The 21905-nt window shown below is 37.1% G+C and overlaps 1 protein-coding gene across 4 annotated transcripts in view; it reads left to right on the top strand.

Annotated features, from left to right (window-relative positions):
- The window catches only part of ZFAND3 (zinc finger AN1-type containing 3), a 346984-nt gene that overhangs the window by 75937 nt on the left and 249142 nt on the right, over positions 1 to 21905 (top strand). Inside the window, exon 1 of one of the 4 annotated variants that reach the window (XM_036316887.1) lies at positions 19962 to 20093. The exons of the other annotated variants lie outside the window; for them this stretch is intronic. Within the exon in view, the coding sequence (XP_036172780.1) occupies positions 20059 to 20093 (35 nt within the window). The 5' untranslated portion in view covers positions 19962 to 20058. Of the gene's footprint in view, positions 1 to 19961; positions 20094 to 21905 lie in introns of those variants that run through there. 4 annotated transcript variants of the gene reach the window in all.

Genomic DNA, 21905 nt, shown 5'->3' with positions numbered 1-21905 from the left:
CACTAATACTCCATTAATGTGTTTTTAATTTTCTATCATGATACATTTATAAGAATATATTTAATTGTTAGAAGTGGAGTGGGGGGCAGAGAGCTATCCTGCTTTCTGCAGATCATTCTGGACTTTGTGCCATGACCAGGGCCTTTTATTTTCCTTCTAATACCATATTAAGGAAAAAGATTTCCTCATAAAGTAAGGGAGTTTTGAGTGGCAAATGGGTCAAAGGAGATGAAAAACTATTGTCAAATCTGGTAAAAACCCTTTGGTATTATTGTAATTCATTAACAAAAATATGTTTATCTTTCTAACATGGTCATAAAACCATCCTTAACTGCCTTCCAGTGGGCTTCATTTCAGCCTTTTAGAGAGGCTTCATTTAAAAGCATTGAGGCTGAGGGTGTGATGGTCAGCACCATATGCTGGGTTGCTACCACTCCATTACTGCATTTGCAGCCATTGTAGGCTGACTTGAGGTTTCTCTTACAAAAGCCAAAAGGACTCACAGGTCCTTGCATTGACTACTGGAGGGACCTACTGGAGGGACTATCTAGCTGGATCTTTTAACAAAATTGTAACAATTTCTTACCTTGATATTTGATTCTATGCATCAAACCAATTAATTTATAACACTGGTGCTGTATAGGGTTAATCTAGAGTATTCTCTTATTTTGTCCCTGGTAAATCTAACTTTTTTTTTTACTTTACCTTTCATAGTTGTAAATTTGGCAAGTATGGCCAGTGCCTGTCAGAGGTAAAGATGGTGCTAATTTGGAAAAAGAGTAAGAATATGTTATAAAAAGAATATAATGTCAATAAAATTATAAAACAGATTTTTTTCTATATATTTTAATGTTTTTTAGACCCTTCTAGTCCTTATTTGGTGGATGAATGGCCATATCTCCAATGGTTATAATCATGAATTGGATTTCATTTACTTAACATTTTACAAATCTTATTTCGTGTTTCTTCTCATCTGGAAGTAGTTTTATAGATATTTTAAAATATTCATAATATCAGAGATTATAGCTAGTTATTTCAGAGTAATAGAAAGTTGGAAAATTGGCAGAGTATATTAAGCTATATCAGCGATAATTTAGGATGTATCTTTATACGTCTCTAAAAAATTTTCATTTTTAAAAAGATGCTTTGATCACCAATCTCCCCAAAGTTTTAGAGGGTCTTTGTACATATTAAGAATCTTTAAGCATAGAAAACCATTCTTCTGTTATTTATTGGGTATAGTTGTGTCAGAATTATATTTAGTTGTAGAATTGCAAAACTTGTAATTTAAAGTGTAAATATTTAAGCTGTCAAGATAGATTCAATAACAAGAAACCAAATAGTGGGATAGTTGATTTCATTTTTGCACATTTCCCAGAGATTAAATAAAATAGTTTATCAATAATGTACCAATCTTCTAGATTACTACAGTGTTTTTTTGTGAACTTTGTCATTCAGGGCCCAATCATTATTTTCTGAATTTTCTAAATTGCCTTTAAAGCTTCTCCTATCTAGTATATAACCTTTCTTGCTACCTAGCTATTACCTACAGCACTTATTCCCTTTATCTAGCAGGGTAAATGGGAATTGATAGTAGGATTTTAGGATTAAAATTCACACTAGGTTAGTAGTAGTCTGTGGTTCTTGAGTGGGAAGGATAAAAGGAGGTTAAACAATTGAGAATTTAAAAGTCATCCATTGATTTTAATATCAATGGCAGTGTACTCTAGTATGATGAATAATTTAATATAACTAGGTAGAACTGATGAAAAAGTTTTAAAATTACTATTGATTTAATCAAAAATATTCTTACTTTAAAAAATTGTTTTCCATAAATAAGTTGGAACCTGTGCTCTGTACCTTGCAAGTTGCTAGCTGCTGTTACCAAACAATCGTCCCTTTGTGAGGTGTCAGGCTTATGTTCTGTGAATATTTCCAAAGAGCTATAGGAGGAAATTCTAAAATAGTCAGATGAACTTAAAAAAAAAAAAAAAAAACCCACACAAACAAACTACTTTGCCTACTTGAAAGGGAATAAACATTTATGGGCTACAGTTTTTGCTTTTCTGGAATGCCAAATTTCAGCTCAGAGCAAATTCTTCAGCAGAGCAATAAACCTTTGAAAATTGCTTTATAATGGAAATCCTGACAGACCATTAACTATAGTGGTGCAAATGCATTGCTCTGACATGCATAAGGTTGTCCCAAGTTGCTAAATACAATACACCATGTTGGTCCGTGTACATCCTGTAGAAGCCTATGTGGGTGTATATGTTTGCCATGTTATGTCACTTAATTATTAATGGATAAGCTCAAACAATCACCTTTGACAAGTAGGAGAAGTATCATTTTAGAAGGAAAGTGTGATTTAGGCTCTGCTGATGCTGATAGCTCATTTTATATTTGCCACACTGGAAAAGGCCCAGAGTAAATTTAACATGATACATTTAATCACCATTCCAATTACAGTGCCACTGAAGCAAATCACTGTTTTCTTACTACCAATTCATTGGAACTTCTAGGTCATAAAGTATCATTATTAGGCATATAGGAAATTCTCAGCGCAATGGAAATGTAGATCTGGGATTTTTCCAGTTGCTTTGAAGTAGTAATAGAGGCTGCTTCGATGTACATTTTCCCCATGTAAAATGAAAATTGGAATTTAAAGGAGTTGATATGACTAAGTGAGAATCCTATAATGCCCCAGGGAAGAATGAAGCAGAATGTTCACATCTAAAAGTAAAATAGGGAAATGATGAAAAGGGGTGGGTATTTTCACAGCAGTCTGCTTAATGACTGATATATCCCAGTTAATAATAAGTGATGTGAGACTATGTCTTGTTCTTGGCTATATTTGCAGCACCTAGCACAGTGCCTGGCACAGTGGGTGCCAGTAAATATTTATTGGATTTATTTGTGTTTGTTTATTTGAAAACTATTTGAGGCTACATTGTCAGGCAACCTAAATATTAGATAAGATTACTAATATAATGGATGTCTCACACACATCCTATATAATAAAGAGCTAATATGCTAGTTAGATCAAACAGCAGAATGACCGTCTGGATGACCTTCTGGACGAAGCCAGGCCTGCGAGGGCTGGCTGAGGCTGTGAGGGGCTGTGAGGGCTAGCCGGGGCTGTGAGGGCTAGCCGGGGCTGCGAGAGCTGGCCGGGGCTGTGAGGGCTAGCCGAGGCTGCGAGGGGCTGTGAGGGGCAGCAAGGGCTAGCCGAGGCTGTGAGGGCTGGCCGGGGCTGTGAGGGCTAGCCGAGGCTGCGAGGGCCAAGCCCCTTGCACAAATTTCATGCATCGGGCCTCTAGTACATTCATGATATACATAATAAATATACATGCACAGAATTCATTAATAAAAGATTTTATAAAAGCATTTTGGTACAATTTGACATATTGCGTATCATAAATTAAAGCAAAGATTCAAGTGTATTTTGGGTAGAATCATGCCTTATGAAATCTAAGTAAATAGATCTGACATCATAACAAGATTATAATTCAGTTTAATACTCCTATACTCTAGTATCAGTTTTAATAGGTCCAGGCTTACCTGTTCTGTTTGACTAAAAGAAGTTTCCCTTTTTCTTTCACTTGACTCAGGCAATTCCCAAACATGGTTGCTTACCTGGGCTTTTAAGAAAACATAAGGGGGCTTGGTCATTAGCCTGGAGATTTCAATTCACTAGGTCTGGAGTGGAGACTGGGAATCTGTATTTTTAAGATATTTTCTTTCCTTGCCAGTGCCTCCACCCCGTCTTCATGATTTACTTTGAAATGAGTGTTGACAATTACCTTGGACCTTTTGGGTTCTCTGGAAACAATAACCAGTACAATAATTAATGTCTTGATCTTATCCTGGTGGAAGGAAAGTAATGCTAGCATATATCATACTGAAGGTCTTTTAGGACTAGTGTTGACTTTCTGTCCATATATTTTGCCAGAAAGCTACTATTTAGGACAGTTTGGGCAAGGATATTATTTTCTGGTGTTTTTTTTCCTTATGGCATATTCATAGAATTGTATTACTGGATGGAGTCTTATAAATTATTTAGTTTATTCCTTTGAGTTAATTTTGTAAGTGTTAGGGTTTGATTCCAGCTCTACCTCTCATTAGTTGTTGCCTGGGCCTTGGTTTCTTATACATAAAATGGGGATAATAATACCTACTTACCTTCCTACTAACTTACAAATTTTTAAAGATTAAAATACAAAAAAAAAAATGTCTAGCATGTGTCTTAATATATAAATACTCATTACATGTTAGATTTTATGGCATATCTATTATGATCCATGATATACATAAAAGCCAAAAGAAGTTGAAAAATTATAATAATTCAATTAAATTCAAATATGCTGTATTAACCACAGAGTTTTAAAAAAATTATATGGTAAAATACATATAACAAAATTCACCATTTTAACCATTTTAAAGTGTACATCTCATTGACATTTAGTACATTTACAATGTTGTGCAACCATCAGCTACCACCATCTAGTTCCAGAACACTTTCATCACCCCAAAAGGAAACCTTAATGGTAAGTAGTCAGTCCCTCCTTCTTCCTTCCTCACCAGCCCCTGGCAACCACTAATCTGTTTTCCCTCTCTGGAGATTCAGGCTATTTTGTATACTTTGTATGAATGGAATCACACAACTTGTGGCTTTTTGTGTATGGCTTCTTTCATTTTGTATGTTTTTATGGTTCATCTGTATTCTAGCACATATTACTACTTCATTTCTTTTAATGGCTGCATGATAGTTAATTTTATGGATATACACCATAATTAGTTTATCCATTTATGAGCTGATGAACATTTGAGTTCTTTCCACCTTTGGAGATTGTGAATAGTGCTGTCATAAACATGCATGAACAAGTTTTTGTTTGAAAACTTGTTTTTAATTGTTTTGGGTATATACCTATGAGTACAATTTCTGGTTCATATGGTAATTCTATATTTAAATTATTGGGGAACAGTTAAAATTTTTCACGGCTGCCAAACGTTACATTCCACCAAGCAATTTATGAAGGTTACAATTTCTTCACATCGTGGCCAACACTTAAAAAAAAAAAAAAAAGATAGCCATCCTATTAAGTGTGAAGGGTAGCTTATTATGATTTTGATTTGCATATTGCTGACAAGTGATGACATTAGGCATCTTTTCAGTGTTCAGTGTACTTATTGGCTATTTGTATATCTTCTTGAGACAAATGTCTGTTCAAATCCTATGCCCACTTTTCAGTTGGATTGTCATCTTGTTGAAGGCAGTGTTTTGATCATAAAATTAATTTATATATTATCCTTGGAAGGCCTTGTTTGGGAATATTAAAATACTAGAGGCCCAGTGCCTTGAGGTGGGCACAGAAATTTACAACACAAATTTACAATACTGGAGAACTTGTGCATGGGTGGGGGCTAGCCCTTCCTTGTTAACAGTCTCCTCTTCACCTAGCCTTCAGTTGGTAATTCTGGGTGAATGTCCTCAATTTAGTTTTACTTATAGGTTGGTTATGGGAGGAAGTGCAAGATCCACCTACTCTGCTGCCATCTTGAAACAGAAGTGTGCATAAAATGCTTTAAAAAGTAACTTCATTAGTTGTATATTTGAACGGGTATTTTGCATTGTTTTCCTTAGATTTCTGTGCTTGGATAAACATATTCCATATGTTTCTTTTACTTGTACTGTAGTTTGTACTTAAGTTTAACGGAGGACTTTATTGTGTGTGGTTGTATGTAAAGTGTGGATATGGATTTATGTTTTAGAAGTTGCTTTGATATTTGGTTGTAATTTAGCATTCAACTCAGCAAGATAGTAATTAATGGAATCCAGTAAGAAGAAAGACTTTATAGTAAATAAACTCATATATCAGCTATTTCACCTAAAACACGGATTTAATTGTGGCTGAATGTTAATAATTTCACTTACAGTGCACTTTTTCTCTCTGCATTTTTCCTTTTCAGATTTTTGATAGACTTGTTTTTTTGTCCGCTGTATTCCTGAAATTGCATGTATTATGCTAATTAATTATGGGTTGAATCTCAGAATGTTACATGTAACCTGTAAATACTTTTCTTTTTCCCTGAGAAAAGAGAACATGGTATGTCAATAATAGTAATTAATGTAAAGCCATTTACTCAGTCACTGTGGCCGTGACTGGCTTGCCCCATAACATGGGAAATGTATACTAGAAATCTTTTAGTTTAATGAGACTGACTGATAGGTAAGTGAAAAAAATAAACTTGAGATTTTAATTTTAAAATTTTAATTTTAAACACAAATGTATATAATTTCTTTTTTTTTCTTTTTTTTGCAGTGAGCTTAAGACCTTTTTGTTGCATATCAGTTAACTGATTTTAGAGTCATACACTTTTTCTTGTATAATCCACACGAATGGTATATTATCTGTGATACAGCATAGTAGGAATATGGCCTCTGGGACTATACTTTCTGAGCTGTAACTCTCACTCTGTCTTTTACTGGAATGTGAACTTGGGCAAGTTACTTCTCTGTGCCGGTGGATAACAATAGCAATGTGGATAAAACACATACTGTTGGCGGCGAAATGGCACCAGGTATTAAACTGCTGATCAGATCTCCGTTCAGCATCCGGGTTCGAGTTCTGGCTAAGAAAGAATTCAGATCTAAGACTCAAATACAAGGAAAAGTTTCTTTAGAAAGTCACAGAGGTAGAAATCAGGAGCTGTAAAATAATTGTTCTCAGGAAACAAGTTACAGAAGCAAAAGAAGGGCCCTTAGAGCCTAGGAGAAAGAAAGCAGCAAGGGAAACTCTCCTTGGAGAAGGAGGTGGGAAAGACGCAGGCATGTTCCATAGAGAGATGATCTGGGTCCTCTGTTCTAAGAGCTTTTAAGGGTGGGGATTTTATGGGAGGTCCCAGGGGAAGGTCTCAGTAGACAATTCATCAGCTTTTCAGGTATGTCTTTTAAGGTCCTGGTCTCCAGTGATTGGTTGGTGCCAGGGCAGGGCATCATTAATCATTGCAGTTATTAGTCTTTCCTGAGCCTGTCAGGAAAATATCTGTCCATTAGTTAGCGTCCACTTTTGGTCTAATTTTTAAGTGGAGCTGAAACACAACTGAGGCCCAAATGTTATCTCTAGGGCTTAATGCCTTAATAAGGGAGTGGTGGTGCAAGGGGGTCAGATGAGGCTATTCTCCTATCCCTTGTTGTTCCTCCTATGGGGGTCTGAAACCAGCCAGGGGAAGAAAGGTCAGGGAAGGGTCCTAACTGTAAGACCAACGATATGAAAGGTCAGAGGGTTTAAACTGCAGCGATAGACTGGGGGGCAGATTCCTATTTTCCCAGTTTTGCCTATTGCTGGGTATCTGGGGCTTTCTGCCCAGGTGACTTTCTGTATCTGGATCATTGTCCTTGCTCTACTTTGTCTATCTAACTGCCTACTACAGTACTGGCTTTAAATGCCTAACTCATTTAAGCTTGGTGGGGGCTGGCACAGCGGTGCCTAAATAAATATCTGTCAATTAGTTAGCATCCACTTTTGGTCTAATTTTTAAGTGGAGTTAGAATCTAAAGACATGTGAAGCAGTCTGAGGGCACTATAGATTTTTAAGACTTATTCCTCAGTCAAGTTGTCTGGTTTAATCTGACAGCATCTTTTTTTTTTTTTTTTAATAGCGACATATCTTTTAACCTATTTGCAATATTTAACAGATTTCATAGAAATAATGCTTTCTTTTTGTACTTACTGGTTTAGGTAGTAACTAAACTGTGATCACAGCAACCAATAAAATAGGCAATAATTTAAGGCATAGACAGATTTGGGAACAAAAACAACTTCACAATCGCTCAGTTCAACTGATAGTAATGGAAATAAGGCTCTATATTGGAAAATAGCTCTGCTGTCTGGGAGAGCATTTGGGAAGCTTTGGGCATGTCATTCTGTTTTATGGAGGGTCTCAAGAGCATAGGTTAATACAGCCACTTGAGTAGCGAAGAAAAGTACTGCTTTGCTCTATTCTTTGAAGAAGATGCTGCCGCAGACTCACCATCTTAAGGTACCTACTGTAGGTTATTTCTTATCGGTCTGTTTTTTTTTGTTGTTGTTTTTTTTTTTTTTGCCAGATTACAGCCTTTCATCTTGTTTTTTGTCATGATAGTTTAGGTGACATATGTTTGTGAGAGGTACCAAGTTATATGGCCAAGAAGGTAGATGGGCCCATGATTATCAAGCTCTTCTTAGAACCAGTAGGCAAGGCTCAGCACTATTCTTCAGCATTGGGGAGGACAAGGTGGTCATCTACTACAAGTTGAATTTTGTCATATTGGTCCTGAGCTTTTTAATATTTCCAGCATATTCTTACATGGTGGCACAGAATGTGCTCATTGTGTTTGTGAATGACATCAAGTTTGGTGGAATAGGGGCTCAATAGACACCTGGATTAAAATTGAGAGTATCTGGTAGGTTAGAAGAGTTGGTGAATATACATACATGGTGGCATTTAGCAGAATCAAGGCAATATAATTTTCTTAAGGAAAATTATACCCATGGTAATGCATCGAATCCCGAAGTGACAAGAAAACCAGTTAAATGAGTCAGTGATGCCTTTGCATTTAAAACCATCCATAGGAAGTCATATAACTGGAGTGGCACTTAAAGAAATCACAGGGCCATTTTTTCACCATTTATATTAGACCATCACAATGTAAGCTTCAATGAAGATCTCATAAAAAATGTAACAGAGTGAGAAAACCGAAAAAAATTAGGAAATAGTCCCCATGAGAAGGTCTTAGTACATATCTAGCCTAGAAAATAACAGAATAGTTTAGTAGTTCTCTTATTAGGTTATATATTATATTTTTGTGTGATCCTAGATGCATAGACTGTCAGAGGTCACTGATCTAAGTAACTTATTTTATTTTATTGGGTGAGAAAACCCTAAAGGTCACACATTCAAGCCAGGCCCTTTCCTCCCAGGTCACTCCCCCTGTAGAACAACCTGTGTTGTTATACTAATGACAAGATTATGAAGGCATTACAGCAGTAGCAAGGTTATAAATAAAGTAAGACATTAGAAATTCATGATTTTGAGGATTGGGAGGCAATGAAATATGATACAAAGAGAAGCAATGGAATCTGGTGATTACAGAACAGGAATACTTTAGTTTAAGTCTTAGTGAAGCAGAGACAAAAAAAAAGTACTCTTGAGTTTCCTTCTTACTCTTTTGTCTTTTTCTGCTGGGGATTTATAACTACTCAGGTTGATTGCATGGAGAATTTTCTTTTGCAGACTTTAGTCAACCTTGTATTTTGTGAATGATAAAATAGTCAGGAGATGGAAATTTTGAACTTTGAACTTATTTCCTTTTCAGTGAGCATTGGACTGGAAATAAGGAGAGCAGTTTCTCTTCTGCTAATACCTTTCAACAATTTCTCATCTAGATTCAAAGCAGATGTGATCCTGATCCTTTTACCTCTCCCCTTAAGAATATCCTAGTAGGTAGTTATTAAATATATAAAACATCTAGAATTCAAACAAGTGAAAGGTGCTATCTTATATAATAAAAGTCTAATATGCAAATCGACCAAACGGCAGAATGACCGGTCATTATGATGCATACTGACCACCAGGGGCAGATGCTCAACGCAGGAGCTGTCACCAGCCCGCAGGCCCCAGCCAGCCAGCCAAGGCAGGTGTGAGCGGGGGTCCTCCAATTGCCCCTCTGGTCACCCCACAGAGGGAGGCGACCGGTGGCGGGGCCGGCAAGCGGGCAGCGCCAGTGGGGGCCCCCTGATCGTCCTTGCTGGTTGCCCAGCCCCCCCCCCCCCCGTGCACAAATTTTTGTGCACTGTGCCTCTAGTTTTCCGTAAATATGGATAAGTGAATGTCTTTGCTTGCAAACCTAAATTTTCTTCATAATAAGAATGGATAAATGTGCACTTCACCAGGATGAAGCAGAAGTATTTGCCCCTGGACAAATGTTTATATAATTCTTCAATAGTTTTTTATGTAATGACTAGAGGCCCGGTGTACGAATTCATCACAGGTGGGGTCCCTCTGGGAGGCCTGCAGGGATCGGGCCGAAACCTGCAGTCCAATGCTGCCTGCAGTTCCTACCTGCCGCTCCCACTCATCCCGGCCCTACTGTGCCTGCCTCGGGCTCGCACCCAATCAGTTCCAATCGGGAGAGGCTCACGCTGCCTCAGCAGCCCTTGCCAGCCATGAGCCCTGCGGCTGGCACCCTCCCAAGGAAAGTGGCCTGTGGGATCGGGCTGAAACTGGCTCTCTGACATCTCCTGAGGGGTCCCGGATTGCGAGAGGGAGCAGGCCAGGCTGAGGGACCCCACCGGTGCATGATCAGGCCAGGGAGGGACCGCGGGTGGGCTCCAGGGCGTGTCCAGCCCATCTCGGTCAGTCCCGATCGGCCGGACCCCAGCAGCAAGCTAACCTACCAGTTGGAGCATCTGCCCCTTGGTGGTCAGTGCACATCATAGTGAGCAGTTGAGCAGCCTTAGCATATCATTAGCATATTATGCTTCGATTGGTTGTTCAGTTCTGTCATTCAGTCTATTTGCATATTACCCCTTTATTGTATAGGATGGCTGCAAAGATGATGGAAAATGCAAATCTCAGTATTTTGCCTTAGAAGAATTGGTTCTTTAGTATAATCATTAACCCATTATAGAAATTTCATAGCCATTTAATTACGTCGACCTTTATTCAGGAAAAAACCTCCATAAATGTAGTATTCCTCACCCTCACCCCGATTTGTGGAAGCAGCATTTGAATTTTTTAGCTATAGAGCTATCCTACTCTTGCTAGCCTGTTTAATCTTGTAGTTTGAATCCTTGTAGGGCATTATTGTTATCACTCTGCAAAAAAATTTTTTTTAATCTTCACCTGAGCATATTTTTCCATTGATTTTTATATAGTGGAAGAGATTGGGGTCGGGGTAGGGGGGCTGGGAGAAACAGAAACATCGATGTAAAAGAGACACATGGATTGGTTGCTTCCTGCATGTTCCCAGATCAGGGCCTTGCATAAAACCTGCAACCCAGGTATGAGCCCTTGACCAGGAATCGAACCTGCGACCCTTTGGTGTGAAGGCTGACGCTCTAACCACTGTACCACTGGCCAGGGCAAATTTTTTGTTCTCAGTTTTATTCTCAAATATTTGCTACCATAACAAATGGTTGGAAAGGTTTTTGTGTATTGTTTTCATAACAGCATGAAGGCACTACCAGCAGTAGTGCCTGGTGTAGTATAGAATTATAAAAATTTACTTCCTTTATGGAACTATAATTTATATTTAATAAAATGCATAATGAATATATACATCTCTGTAATCAGCACCCAGACATAGAACATTTTTTTTTACTCCAGAAAGTGCCCTCCATTGATGTAGAATTTTAAAACACTTTTTGTAAAGTGGGTGGGAATAGGTGATAAATTTAATAGTCAACTTGAATACAGTTTCTTCAGGTAACTGGGCAGCAGTAAACTTAGTCTTTTTTTCTGCCATTTTCTTTACAAAGTGAATTTTCCTGAGCATTAGTTTTACAGCAATAGAATTTGAATTTTTTAAAATATCATATATATTTGCAAATGAAGAGATCCAGATATAAGGCAATCCTCCCTTTTCTCAATAAGAAAAAAGAAATGTTTTGATCCACTTGAATAGAGAAACTTATAGGTGTATAAATGAAATGGTTAAATTTCTAATTAAAATACTAATTGCACGTTTAAATTTTTTAATTTAAATTTTTATTTTCAGATAACTGCAGATTTATATGCATTTGTAAAATGTAGAACAGAGAGATCACATATATTTTCATTTAGTTTATCCCAGTGTAACTGCACATGCATATTTAAGATCATAGGTTATATAAAATTAATATAATTTTTGGGTGTGTGCTGATTGTTCTCCAAGTGGGGATAAATATTAACATGCCATTATTACTGTGAATATGAACTCATCCTCCAAACTAGTTGAACAAGGCCTTATCTCTTTTTAAACTTAGATTTTCCCATCCCCAAACCTTTTTCCCTTTGACAGCCATCACCTTGTTCTCTGTATCTGTGCATCTACTTGTGTTTTGTTTATTCATTTTTGTTTTCTTTTTGGTTCCACATAAAGTAAAATAACTCTTCTTATGAAACAGATTTTTTCGAACTCTCCACATCTTCATATTTACAGTTATTTAGTTATATACTTCCTTGTATGTTTGTTTGTCCTTTGGCTGTTTATTATTTTGTATGTCTCAGTTTCTTCCTTTGTCTTGGATTAAAAAAAAGTGTTGAGAAACATTGATATAGTGAGTGTTTTTTATTTCCACATTTATATTAAAATATTGGGAGGGAGCTGGCATGCATGTGTTTTCCTGGGTGGTGAGAGATAGTGGTGTATGGATGTCAGAAAAATATTACAAATAAAATGTTTCTAGAATTTTCAGAAATTAGGAGTGTTATTTCAATTTCCAAGATGAATTAGCTGGAAGGTTAATTTATTTAAAAATTAATATATTTTGCCCCACCAGCTGGCTCAGTGGTTGAGCATTGACCTATGAACCAGGAAGTCATGGTTCGATTCCTGGTCAGGGCACATGCTTGGGTTGTGGGCTCGATCCCTCAGTGTGGGGCATGCAGGAGGCGGCTGATCAATGATTCTCTCTCATTAATAATGTTTTACCTCTCCCTCTCCCTTCCTATCTGATATCAATAAAAATATATTAAAATTAATATTCTTCAACACTGGAAAAAAAATTTTTATTTCAGAAGAAAATATAATTAAAGCAAGATAACCATTTATCCCATCAAGCAAAAATTTGAAAGTAATAATACCCATGTCGGTGAGAGTGTATTGAAAAAGTATTTTGAAATGCTTTTGATGAGAGAGAGTATAAATTGGTAAAATTTATCTGGGACGTAATTAGGAAATACCAGAATTATACCTTTTTATTTAGTAATTCTCCTCAGAATAAGTTTTAAAAAAAATGTTTTTATTGGTTTTAGAGGGAGAGGAAGGGAAAGGGAGGAATAGAGAGAAACATCAATGAGAGAGAAACATGGATCTGCTACTTACTCCGCACCCCGTACTAGGAATTGAGCCTGCATCCTTGGCATGTGCCCTGACATGGAATCCGACTAGTGATGCTCAACCACTGAGCCACACTGGCTGGGCAGAAACTTATTAAAATATTTATGATCAAATATTTATGTCCACAAATGTGTAGTAAGCAATTTTTATAATATAAGAAATCTGGGGAAAAGTTAAACATCCAACAGTAAGAATGTGACTAAATAAATTATAATATTTGTATACAGGGTGGGGCACAAGTAGGTTTAGAGTTGATGTGAAACAGTTTATTCTTATTTTCCGTACTAACAACTGTAAACCTACTTGTGTCTCCACCCTGTATACCAGGGGAGGGCAAACTTTTTGACTCGAGGGCCACAATGGGTTCTTAAACTGGCCCGGAGGGCCGGAACAAAAGCATGGATGGAGTGTTTGTGTGAACTAATATAAATTCAATGTAAATATCATTACATAAAAGGGTATGGTCTTTTTTTTTTTTTTTTTTTTTTTTTTTAGTTTTATTCATTTCAAACGGGCCGGATCCGGCCCGTGGGCCGTAGTTTGCCCACGGCTGCTGTATACTAAACTGTATGGAGCAATATAAATGTTTTTGAAGAATGTTTAGTGACATGAGAAATACTAAGTGTAAATATAAAGTGAAAACTTTATATGTTTCTGTCAAATATGTCATATATATGAAAAATGTGTCAAAGTATAATAAAATGCACACCTGTGAACATCCCACACAATTTTACCAGTACTGTTAAATATATAAATTCTTTATTTTGTATATCTGTACGTAAGGGAAGAATTCTTTCAGAACGTTAACAGTTCTTATTTGGGGGTGGGATTATTAATGATCTTTAGTTTTTGCTTGAAATGCTTCTATTCTTTTTCTAAATTATGTGAAAGGGGCATATATTTAAACCCAGAAAATATTAAACATTATTTATTGAAAGAAGAAGAAAATTTACGGTGTTTTTCCCCCCCAACTTTATTTAATTGGAAAGAAACTTCTAAAAGTGCCTGCCACCTGTTATCTCCTGAGTGACAAATCATGGCCAGGTACACAGGGTGGCATTATCTACCAGTTGTAGCTAAAACAGTGTGACAGAGCTCCTGAGAGATGACAGACTAACAACTGCTCTGTCATCTTGGTAGTGTTTGAATGACCTTTACAAAATACATTTTTCAAATCTACTTAGATTGTTCATGGTTCATGCCTTCAAGACAGGATTCATTTCTTCATTTAACAAATATTTTTGGGGGTACCTATTAAGTATCAAGTGACCAAGAGGGTCTTTGCACTTATGACACTTAACTTCTAGTGATGAAAGATATAATGACACTTAACTTCCCATGGTGAAAGATATTCAACAAGCAAATAGGTCAGTGGTGAGATATGAAAGAATGATGCAAAGAAAACAGGAAGAGGGACTGATTTAAATTGGGTCAGGTAAAGCCTACTAAGGAGGTTTGAATCAGAACCTGAGTGACAAGAAAGAGTAATACAGTGATTTCAGGATAGAGGGAACAACATTGGCAAGAGCTCTACAACACATTTTAGAACTGAGAAAAAGGCCAGTGTGGTTAGAAATGTGGTATTGAGAGGAGCAAAATGGTAAGAAATGAAGAGGGGAGATAGAGCCAGATCATCAGGAGACTTCAAGGCTTTGGTAGAAAGTTTGAATGTTATACTAAATGCAATAGGAAATTGTTGAATGGCATTAAGTAAGAAAATAGCATGATCTTGTTTTTAAAAGATTACTCTGATTGCTGTGTGTAAAATTGTGAAAGGTCAAAAATGGTAATGCGGAGACTAGTAAAAAGTCATTACATAGATCCAATGAAAGTTAATGGTGGCCAGAGTAGAGGCATTGGCAAAGGAGAGAAGTAGATATTGAGGTCTGTTTGGAAATAGAACTAATGGATCTTGCTGAGTATTGTGTATGACTGAGAGACTGCTGGAAGGATGGGAATTAAAATTTGACTTGAGTGACAGGGAAGAGGGTATTGCCATTTACAAAGGTGGACAAAATGAGTCATGCACATTTCGGGGGTATTGAGAGTTCTAGTTTGAAATGTTGAATTTGAAATATTGAATAGGCAGGTAGATATATATAAGTTTGGAGCAAGGTGATGAGGGTGAACACTTGTGAATCTTTAATATATATGTTATTTCAAGTCATGGGATCACTAAGCAAGAAATAGAGATAGTGAGGACTGAGTCCTTGGACCTCCAGATAAAGTCTTGACAGTGGAGGAGGAGTCAGCAAAGGTGGCTAATGGAGAGCAGTTAGGTCGGAGGAAAACTAGAGGGTAGAGGCATATTTGATCCAGGATCTGAGTGACAAGAAGGCAGAAGTAGAGTTTCAAGAAGAATCTGGTTGAATGCTGCTGAAGGTGCTGTAACAAATTATCACAGATTTGATGGCTTAAGCAACAGAAATTTATTCTCTTAAAGGTCTAGAGCAGTGATGGCGAACCTTTTGAGCTCGGCGTGTCAAAATTTTGAAAAACCCTAACTTAACTCTGGTGCTGTGTCACATATAGAAATATATATATTTTTTTATATTTGCAACCATAGTAAAAAAAAGATTTATATTTTTGATATTTATTTTATATATTTAAATGCCATTTAACAAAGAAATCAACCAAAAAATATGTATAAAATGAACAAAAACAAAAACAACTGTACATTTAGGAAAAAATAATAATAAAAACAATGATAATCAAATGGTACAAAAACTAGAAATTAGTGACTTTTTTGGTGCTGAAGTTTGTCTGCTAATTCTTCGATTGCAGGTTCATACTTGGTGCACTTCAAGGCCAAGCAGGCGCCACTAACTTCATCTGTTAGCAGTTTCTTTTGTTCGTTTTAATATTATTTAATGCTGAGAACAAAGTCTCACAAAAATATGTTGATGAAAAAATTGTTAGCAAAGCCATCGCTAGATTTTTTATGTCGCTAAAAGTGTCAGGTACTCTGTTCCAAGCATTCAAACTTTCTTGTTCATAGTTGCACTCTTCTTCATTATTCAAACGATTTCGTTCCAGATTTTCAAGTTTTGACCTTAAGTCGACACTTAATTATTTTAATGGTCTGTTCTAGGCTTCTAAATTGGTTGAATCTTTCGCTGAACTGTTCAAATAATGAGTTTACTATATTCTGGCACATAAGTATGGACTCCATTACACTCATTGTAGTGGCCTTCTCGAAATACTTTTTTATCCGAGGAAAATACTTGTGTTAGTTTCAGTATCTCGCTTGAAAATTTTAAGTTTACTTTCAAAAGATTTGATGTATCCAAACATAACGTCAATACTTTTGCCAAAACCTTGTAATTTTAAGTTCAGTTCATTCATATGAACAGAGAAATCTGTAAAAAACATCAAATTGCTGACCCACTTATGATCATTGGTCTGAGGAAAGTTTGCCAGATCCTTATTCTCAATAAATACCGTAATTTCTTCAAAGCACTCCACAAATCACTCAGGTACTTTACCTCGACTCAGCCATCTCACATTATTGAACATCAGTAGTCCACTGTAGGTTGAATCAACTTCCTGTAAAAGTGCAGAAAATTCTCGCTTGTGAAGGGGTCGAGAAGCTATAAAATTCACAATTTTTGGTACAACTGACATTAAATCATTCAATTCTGAGAATCCTGATTTGGCACACAACACCTCCTGATGGATAATGCAATGAAAAGGTACAAGTGGATGTCTAATAGCTTCCATAAACAATTTCAGGAATCCCACATTTTTTCCCACCATATTTGGTGCCCCATCTGTCTTGACTGACACAATTTTAGAGATATCATTGTTTAGGTCACTGAATATTTCGTTTCCTGATGTACTTATTGGCACTGATTCTAACTTTATCAACTATTCTCTCATTGTGAGACCATCAGAATATCTAGCAATAATGGCCAACTGAGCATTTGATGTGACATCAGTAGTTTCATCAAGAGAAATCGAAAAATATTTACAACTATTTAAGTCTTTTTTTAATTGATGTTGTACGTTTTTGTTAAGATCTATTATTCTGTCTTTGATAGTATTTCTACTGAGTGGTAACTCAGAAATTCTTTTAATAATATCATCTTTATTTTTCATATTGTGAAATAGAGCTGGTGCACATTTTAGAAATGTTTCCTTAATAAATTCTCTGTCACTGAGGGCTTTTCCATGCTGAGCTATGGAGTGAGCAATACAATTTGTAAGATGCTCTACAGTTAAATTTGTAGAGCATCTTACAAATTTAATGATGGAATTTGATTGACTTTTACAGAGGTTTAGCTGCCTAGAAATGTATTCCTTCCTTTCATGGATACTTTTTTTCAAGAGCTGACAATGATTAGTTTCAAAATGTCTCTCTACATTCCACGTTCTGCTTACTACCGTTTCATTACACAGTATGCACAGTGATCTGTTGTTTCTGTTGACAATCCCGTACATCTCGGGCCATATGTCTTGAAAGGGTCGCCTAGTGCTACTTCCACTTCCTTTATCATTCAATCTTGCTTTTTTATTTTTTTGATTCTCCATCACAAGGCTGCAAAAATAAATAAATATAAATCACGGCGTTTTTTTATAAAAGGTTGATAGGTTTCTTACCTATTAACTTTTTGCAGTGTTGTTGCACTGACTCCTGATGCAAAACAATTCAAAGATAGTATGTATAACCAACAAATATATGGTGCTGTAATCAATTATCCAACACGCAGAATGTCTTGTCGAGCACTGTTGCACTGTATATTTTTTTCTTCTAACCCTCCCACTCCTGTCTCCTATGAACATGGCGATCAAGTGCGTTCATTTGCCGAATGCACCCGAACGCACGGGAAGCTTACCTGAGGCACATGTTGACAATAACGAGGCCGTTTCCAGAATTGGGCATTTTGTCACTCGAGTAAAAATAAAATGTCATGAGTAAAGATTAATCTCTTTATAGTGCAATTCTTAACCTTTTTATATTAATGTCAATATTGGAACAATGTATCTTGGATGTTTTCACTATGTATCTTTGCTACGCAACACCGATGTACATGTTTACATCTGGTTTTAGAATTGCATTATTGATCATGAGTAACGTGAGTAATAATATTACTTGAGTGATGCCCAACTCTGGCCGTTGCGAGAGACAAATATTTGAATTATGCAATTTTTTGTCTCTGTCGATGCGTGTCACCCAAAATGAGTTCGCGTGTCACCTCTGACACGCGTGTCATAGGTTCGCCATCACTGGTCTAGAGGCTACAAGCCCCAAATCTGGCAGGACTGACTTCCCTCTAGGACAGTGGTTCTCAACCTTCCATTACAATGCTGTGACCCTTTAATATAGTTCCTCATGTTGTGGTGACCCCCAACCATAAAATTATTTTCGTTGCTACTTCATAACTGTAATTTTGCTACTGTTATGAATTGTAATGCAGGATGTATTTTCATTGTTACAAATTGAACATAATTAAAGCATAGTGATTAATCACAAAAACAATATGTAATTATATATGTGTTTTCGGATGGTCTTAGGCGACCCCTGTGAAAGGATTGTTCGACCCCCAAAGGGGTCATGACCCGCAGGTTGAGAACTGCTGCTCTAGGAGTTAGGGAAGAATCCATTCTTTACCTCTTGAGTGGTAGCTAACCTTATCATTCCCGTGTTTGTGACCATGTTTCTCTAGTCTGTACCTCCATCTTCACTGAGTGCCTTTTCTGTGTGTCTCTCCAAACTCCTCGTTCCCTGTCACAAAAACATTAGTAATGTCATTTAGGCCCACCTGGATAATACAGGGTAAACTCAAAATACTTAACCTCAAAGACCTTTTTTTCCAAATAAGGTAAATTCTAGGGATTAGGATTTGACGTCTTTGTGTGGTCATTATTCAACCTACTAAACTAAACCTTGGTTTTAGAAACTTGGTAGCCATTGTAGATCTCAGTAAGAGCAATTTCTTTTCAGCAGTGGGGCATAGGAAAATCCTATTCACCTTTCATGGTTGCTGCCACATAGAGAACTCTGTTGTCTGTCCCAAGACTGTGCACGTTGATCACACTTTTTTTCCCATGGACAGTCTGTAGTTGTATGCCTATGGCTAGCTTCAAGTTTTACATGTTGAACATGAGAAAGGAGCAGAATTTCCAGAAGCCTCTGCCTGCTTTTTTTTTTTAGTTCATTAGTGTTGACCTGCAGGATCCAAGTTGGCATTACCAATGGCCATTATTTCTATAGCCAAAATTTGGTTTATTTCAGATTTCAGACATCTGTTTTGATTAATAATATCAGTAGCTGTGTAATTTCATTTGTAATCTGATAACCTTCTTGCTGAAAAATTTCTAAGCAGAAAGTAGAATGTATGTCATTTAGGTAATATATTGGTATAGTGGGTATTTTAAATAACATGAAGTATCTGAAGAGAGGTAAAGGGATGCAGAGAAAAATGCTATTTGCCAGTTTTTTCTTACCAGCTTACACAGATGTTAAAACTAGCACAATTGGTGTTGAGCTGCCCTCAGTTGTTTTCTGTAGACTTTTCATGATTTCTGCTGGACACTGCAGAGCAGCAGAGGTGAGAAATAAGTTGCCTCTGGCTCTAGTGGCACTGCATGGATGAGAGACAGCAATACATCTGGAAGAGGCCTGCTTCCCTGGGGGGAGTTCTAGTAACCAAGGGATTCCTTTATCATCAGATCTTCTATGAGATGGAACTGGTACAATGCCTGCCCTCCTGCTGGTATATGTTTTTGAAGGGGAGGCATTGCGCTTTCACCATATGAAGAGAGCTGACCTAATTACCACAGATTAAATCTTTAGTTGTGGGACCATTCTTTTTTTTTTTTTTTTTTTTTTAAGGTCATGTGTGGTTATATCAGTGAAGATACCAGGGTGGTGTTCCGTTCTACGTCGGCTATGGTTTACATATTTATTCAGATGAGCTGTGAAATGTGGGATTTTGATATTTATGGGGATCTGTATTTTGAGAAAGCTGTGAATGGTTTCCTTGCTGATCTCTTTACCAAGTGGAAGGTATGGTTCCTCTTATGCACTCAGTCTCATCGAGCAAATGTTTTTCAATGCAGATTTAAAAAATACACTATTTCTACTAAACTGCATTTCATTGAGGTATCTTAGCTAAAGCCTAAGTTGATAAGACTCAAATTACTTTAATCACCTTGACATTGTAAAAAGCACTTATGAAAAACCCATAGTTAATATCATACTCACTGTGGAAAGACTGATAACTTTCCCCCAGAAGATCGGAAACAGTATAAGGATGCCTGCTGTCACCACTAATATTCAACATTGTCTTAGAGTTCTAGCCAGAGCAACAACGTAAGAAAAAGAAACAGTGGCCCTGGCCGGTAGCTGCTTTGGTTAGAGCGTCGTCCCGAGATGCCATGGTTGTAGGTTTGATCACCGGTCAGGGCACATCCAAGAAGAAAACAGTGAATGCACAAGTGGAACAACAAATCTATGCCTCTCCCTCTCTCTCTCAAATCAATAGGTAAAAAAATTTTTAAAAAGAAAAAAAAGAGTCTTTTGTGGGCCAAGAGATATTCCCTAATCCTTGTAGGATCTGTTCTGTATATTTAATTTTGGTGTAGTCAAGTTTACTTGTACCTTCCCTTTATCCACTGCCAATGTGAAGAAGAAATAGGATTTAGGGGAAAATGCTCTAATTCAGAGGCTTTTGATTCAAATGCCCTGACACTCACTTTTATGTTTCTAAACTTCTTCCTTTCTCACATATCCCAACCTCTCCAACTTCCTAAAATCCTTCCACTGTGCCCACATGAGTAACCTGCCTAATATCCTCAGCATCTTTTCTAAACGTTCCCTGCAACTTCTTATTTTAACTCCATATTTTTTCAAACTTTTTTAAAAACCAGGACCCATAGTAAGGAATAAATTCTATATTGAAAAATTTGCACATTTATATACATATTCACAACTGAAACAAGATTTAAAAAAAAACTTTCTAAAACAAAGCTATATTATATTTTACTAATATGCAAATTAACAAATAATAAAAAAAAATGCCGGGGTCCAACCCCAGCAGGTCCAGGGGTCCCCAAAGGTGTGGACAGAGTCGGCGAAGAAGGAACGACACAGAGGCAGCGTTCAGTTGATCAGCAGCCTAGCCAGGATCTCTAGCTGAGTTCTGGTTAGGATCTCCAGCGAAGTTCTGGTTAGGATCTCCAGCCAAGTTCTGGTTTGGTTCTCCAGCCAGGTTCAGTCACCAGATTCTAGTCAGGTTCTCTTGCCATGTCCTATCCAGGTTCTGTAGGTTCTCCAGCCAGGTTCTGTAGCCAGGTTCTGTCCAAGATCTTTTGCCAGGTTCTCTCGCTAGGTTCTGTCTCTAGGTTGTGTGGCCAGTTTCTGTCCAGGATCTTTTGCCATGTTCTCTCGCTAGGTTCTGTCTCCAGTTTCTGTCCAGGATCTTTTGCCATGTTCTCTCCAGCGAAGTTCTTCTGTCTCTAGGTTCTGTGTAGGTTCTGTGTCTAGGTTCTGTCTAGGTTCTGTCGGACCATTCTTCCAGATTACCCCTCTCCTCTGTATTCGAGGCATGACGTGGTGAAAACAACACAGGCTTTGGAGTTCAGCAGACGAGGTTCATCACCTAACGTGTTTTGTAACCTTTGGCAAGTTATATACCCTCTTGGAGCCTCTGTTTTCTCGTTTGGTGAAATGGGGTTGAAGGCATCTAGTATCATGCTTACCACATAGTAGGCATATAAAAAATGTTAGATTCCATTATTAATACATCTTCCATTTTTTCATTTTGTATGCAATTATTGATGCTTAAATTTCCTTACTGCCTTTGTTGTCCTTATATTA

Source organism: Myotis myotis, unplaced genomic scaffold (genome assembly GCF_014108235.1).
Source record: "Myotis myotis isolate mMyoMyo1 unplaced genomic scaffold, mMyoMyo1.p scaffold_m19_p_7, whole genome shotgun sequence".
Taxonomy (NCBI): Eukaryota; Metazoa; Chordata; class Mammalia; order Chiroptera; family Vespertilionidae; genus Myotis; species Myotis myotis.
The sequence above is the reverse complement of the archived record's forward strand: the minus strand, read 5'-3'. Positions and strand labels throughout refer to the sequence as shown.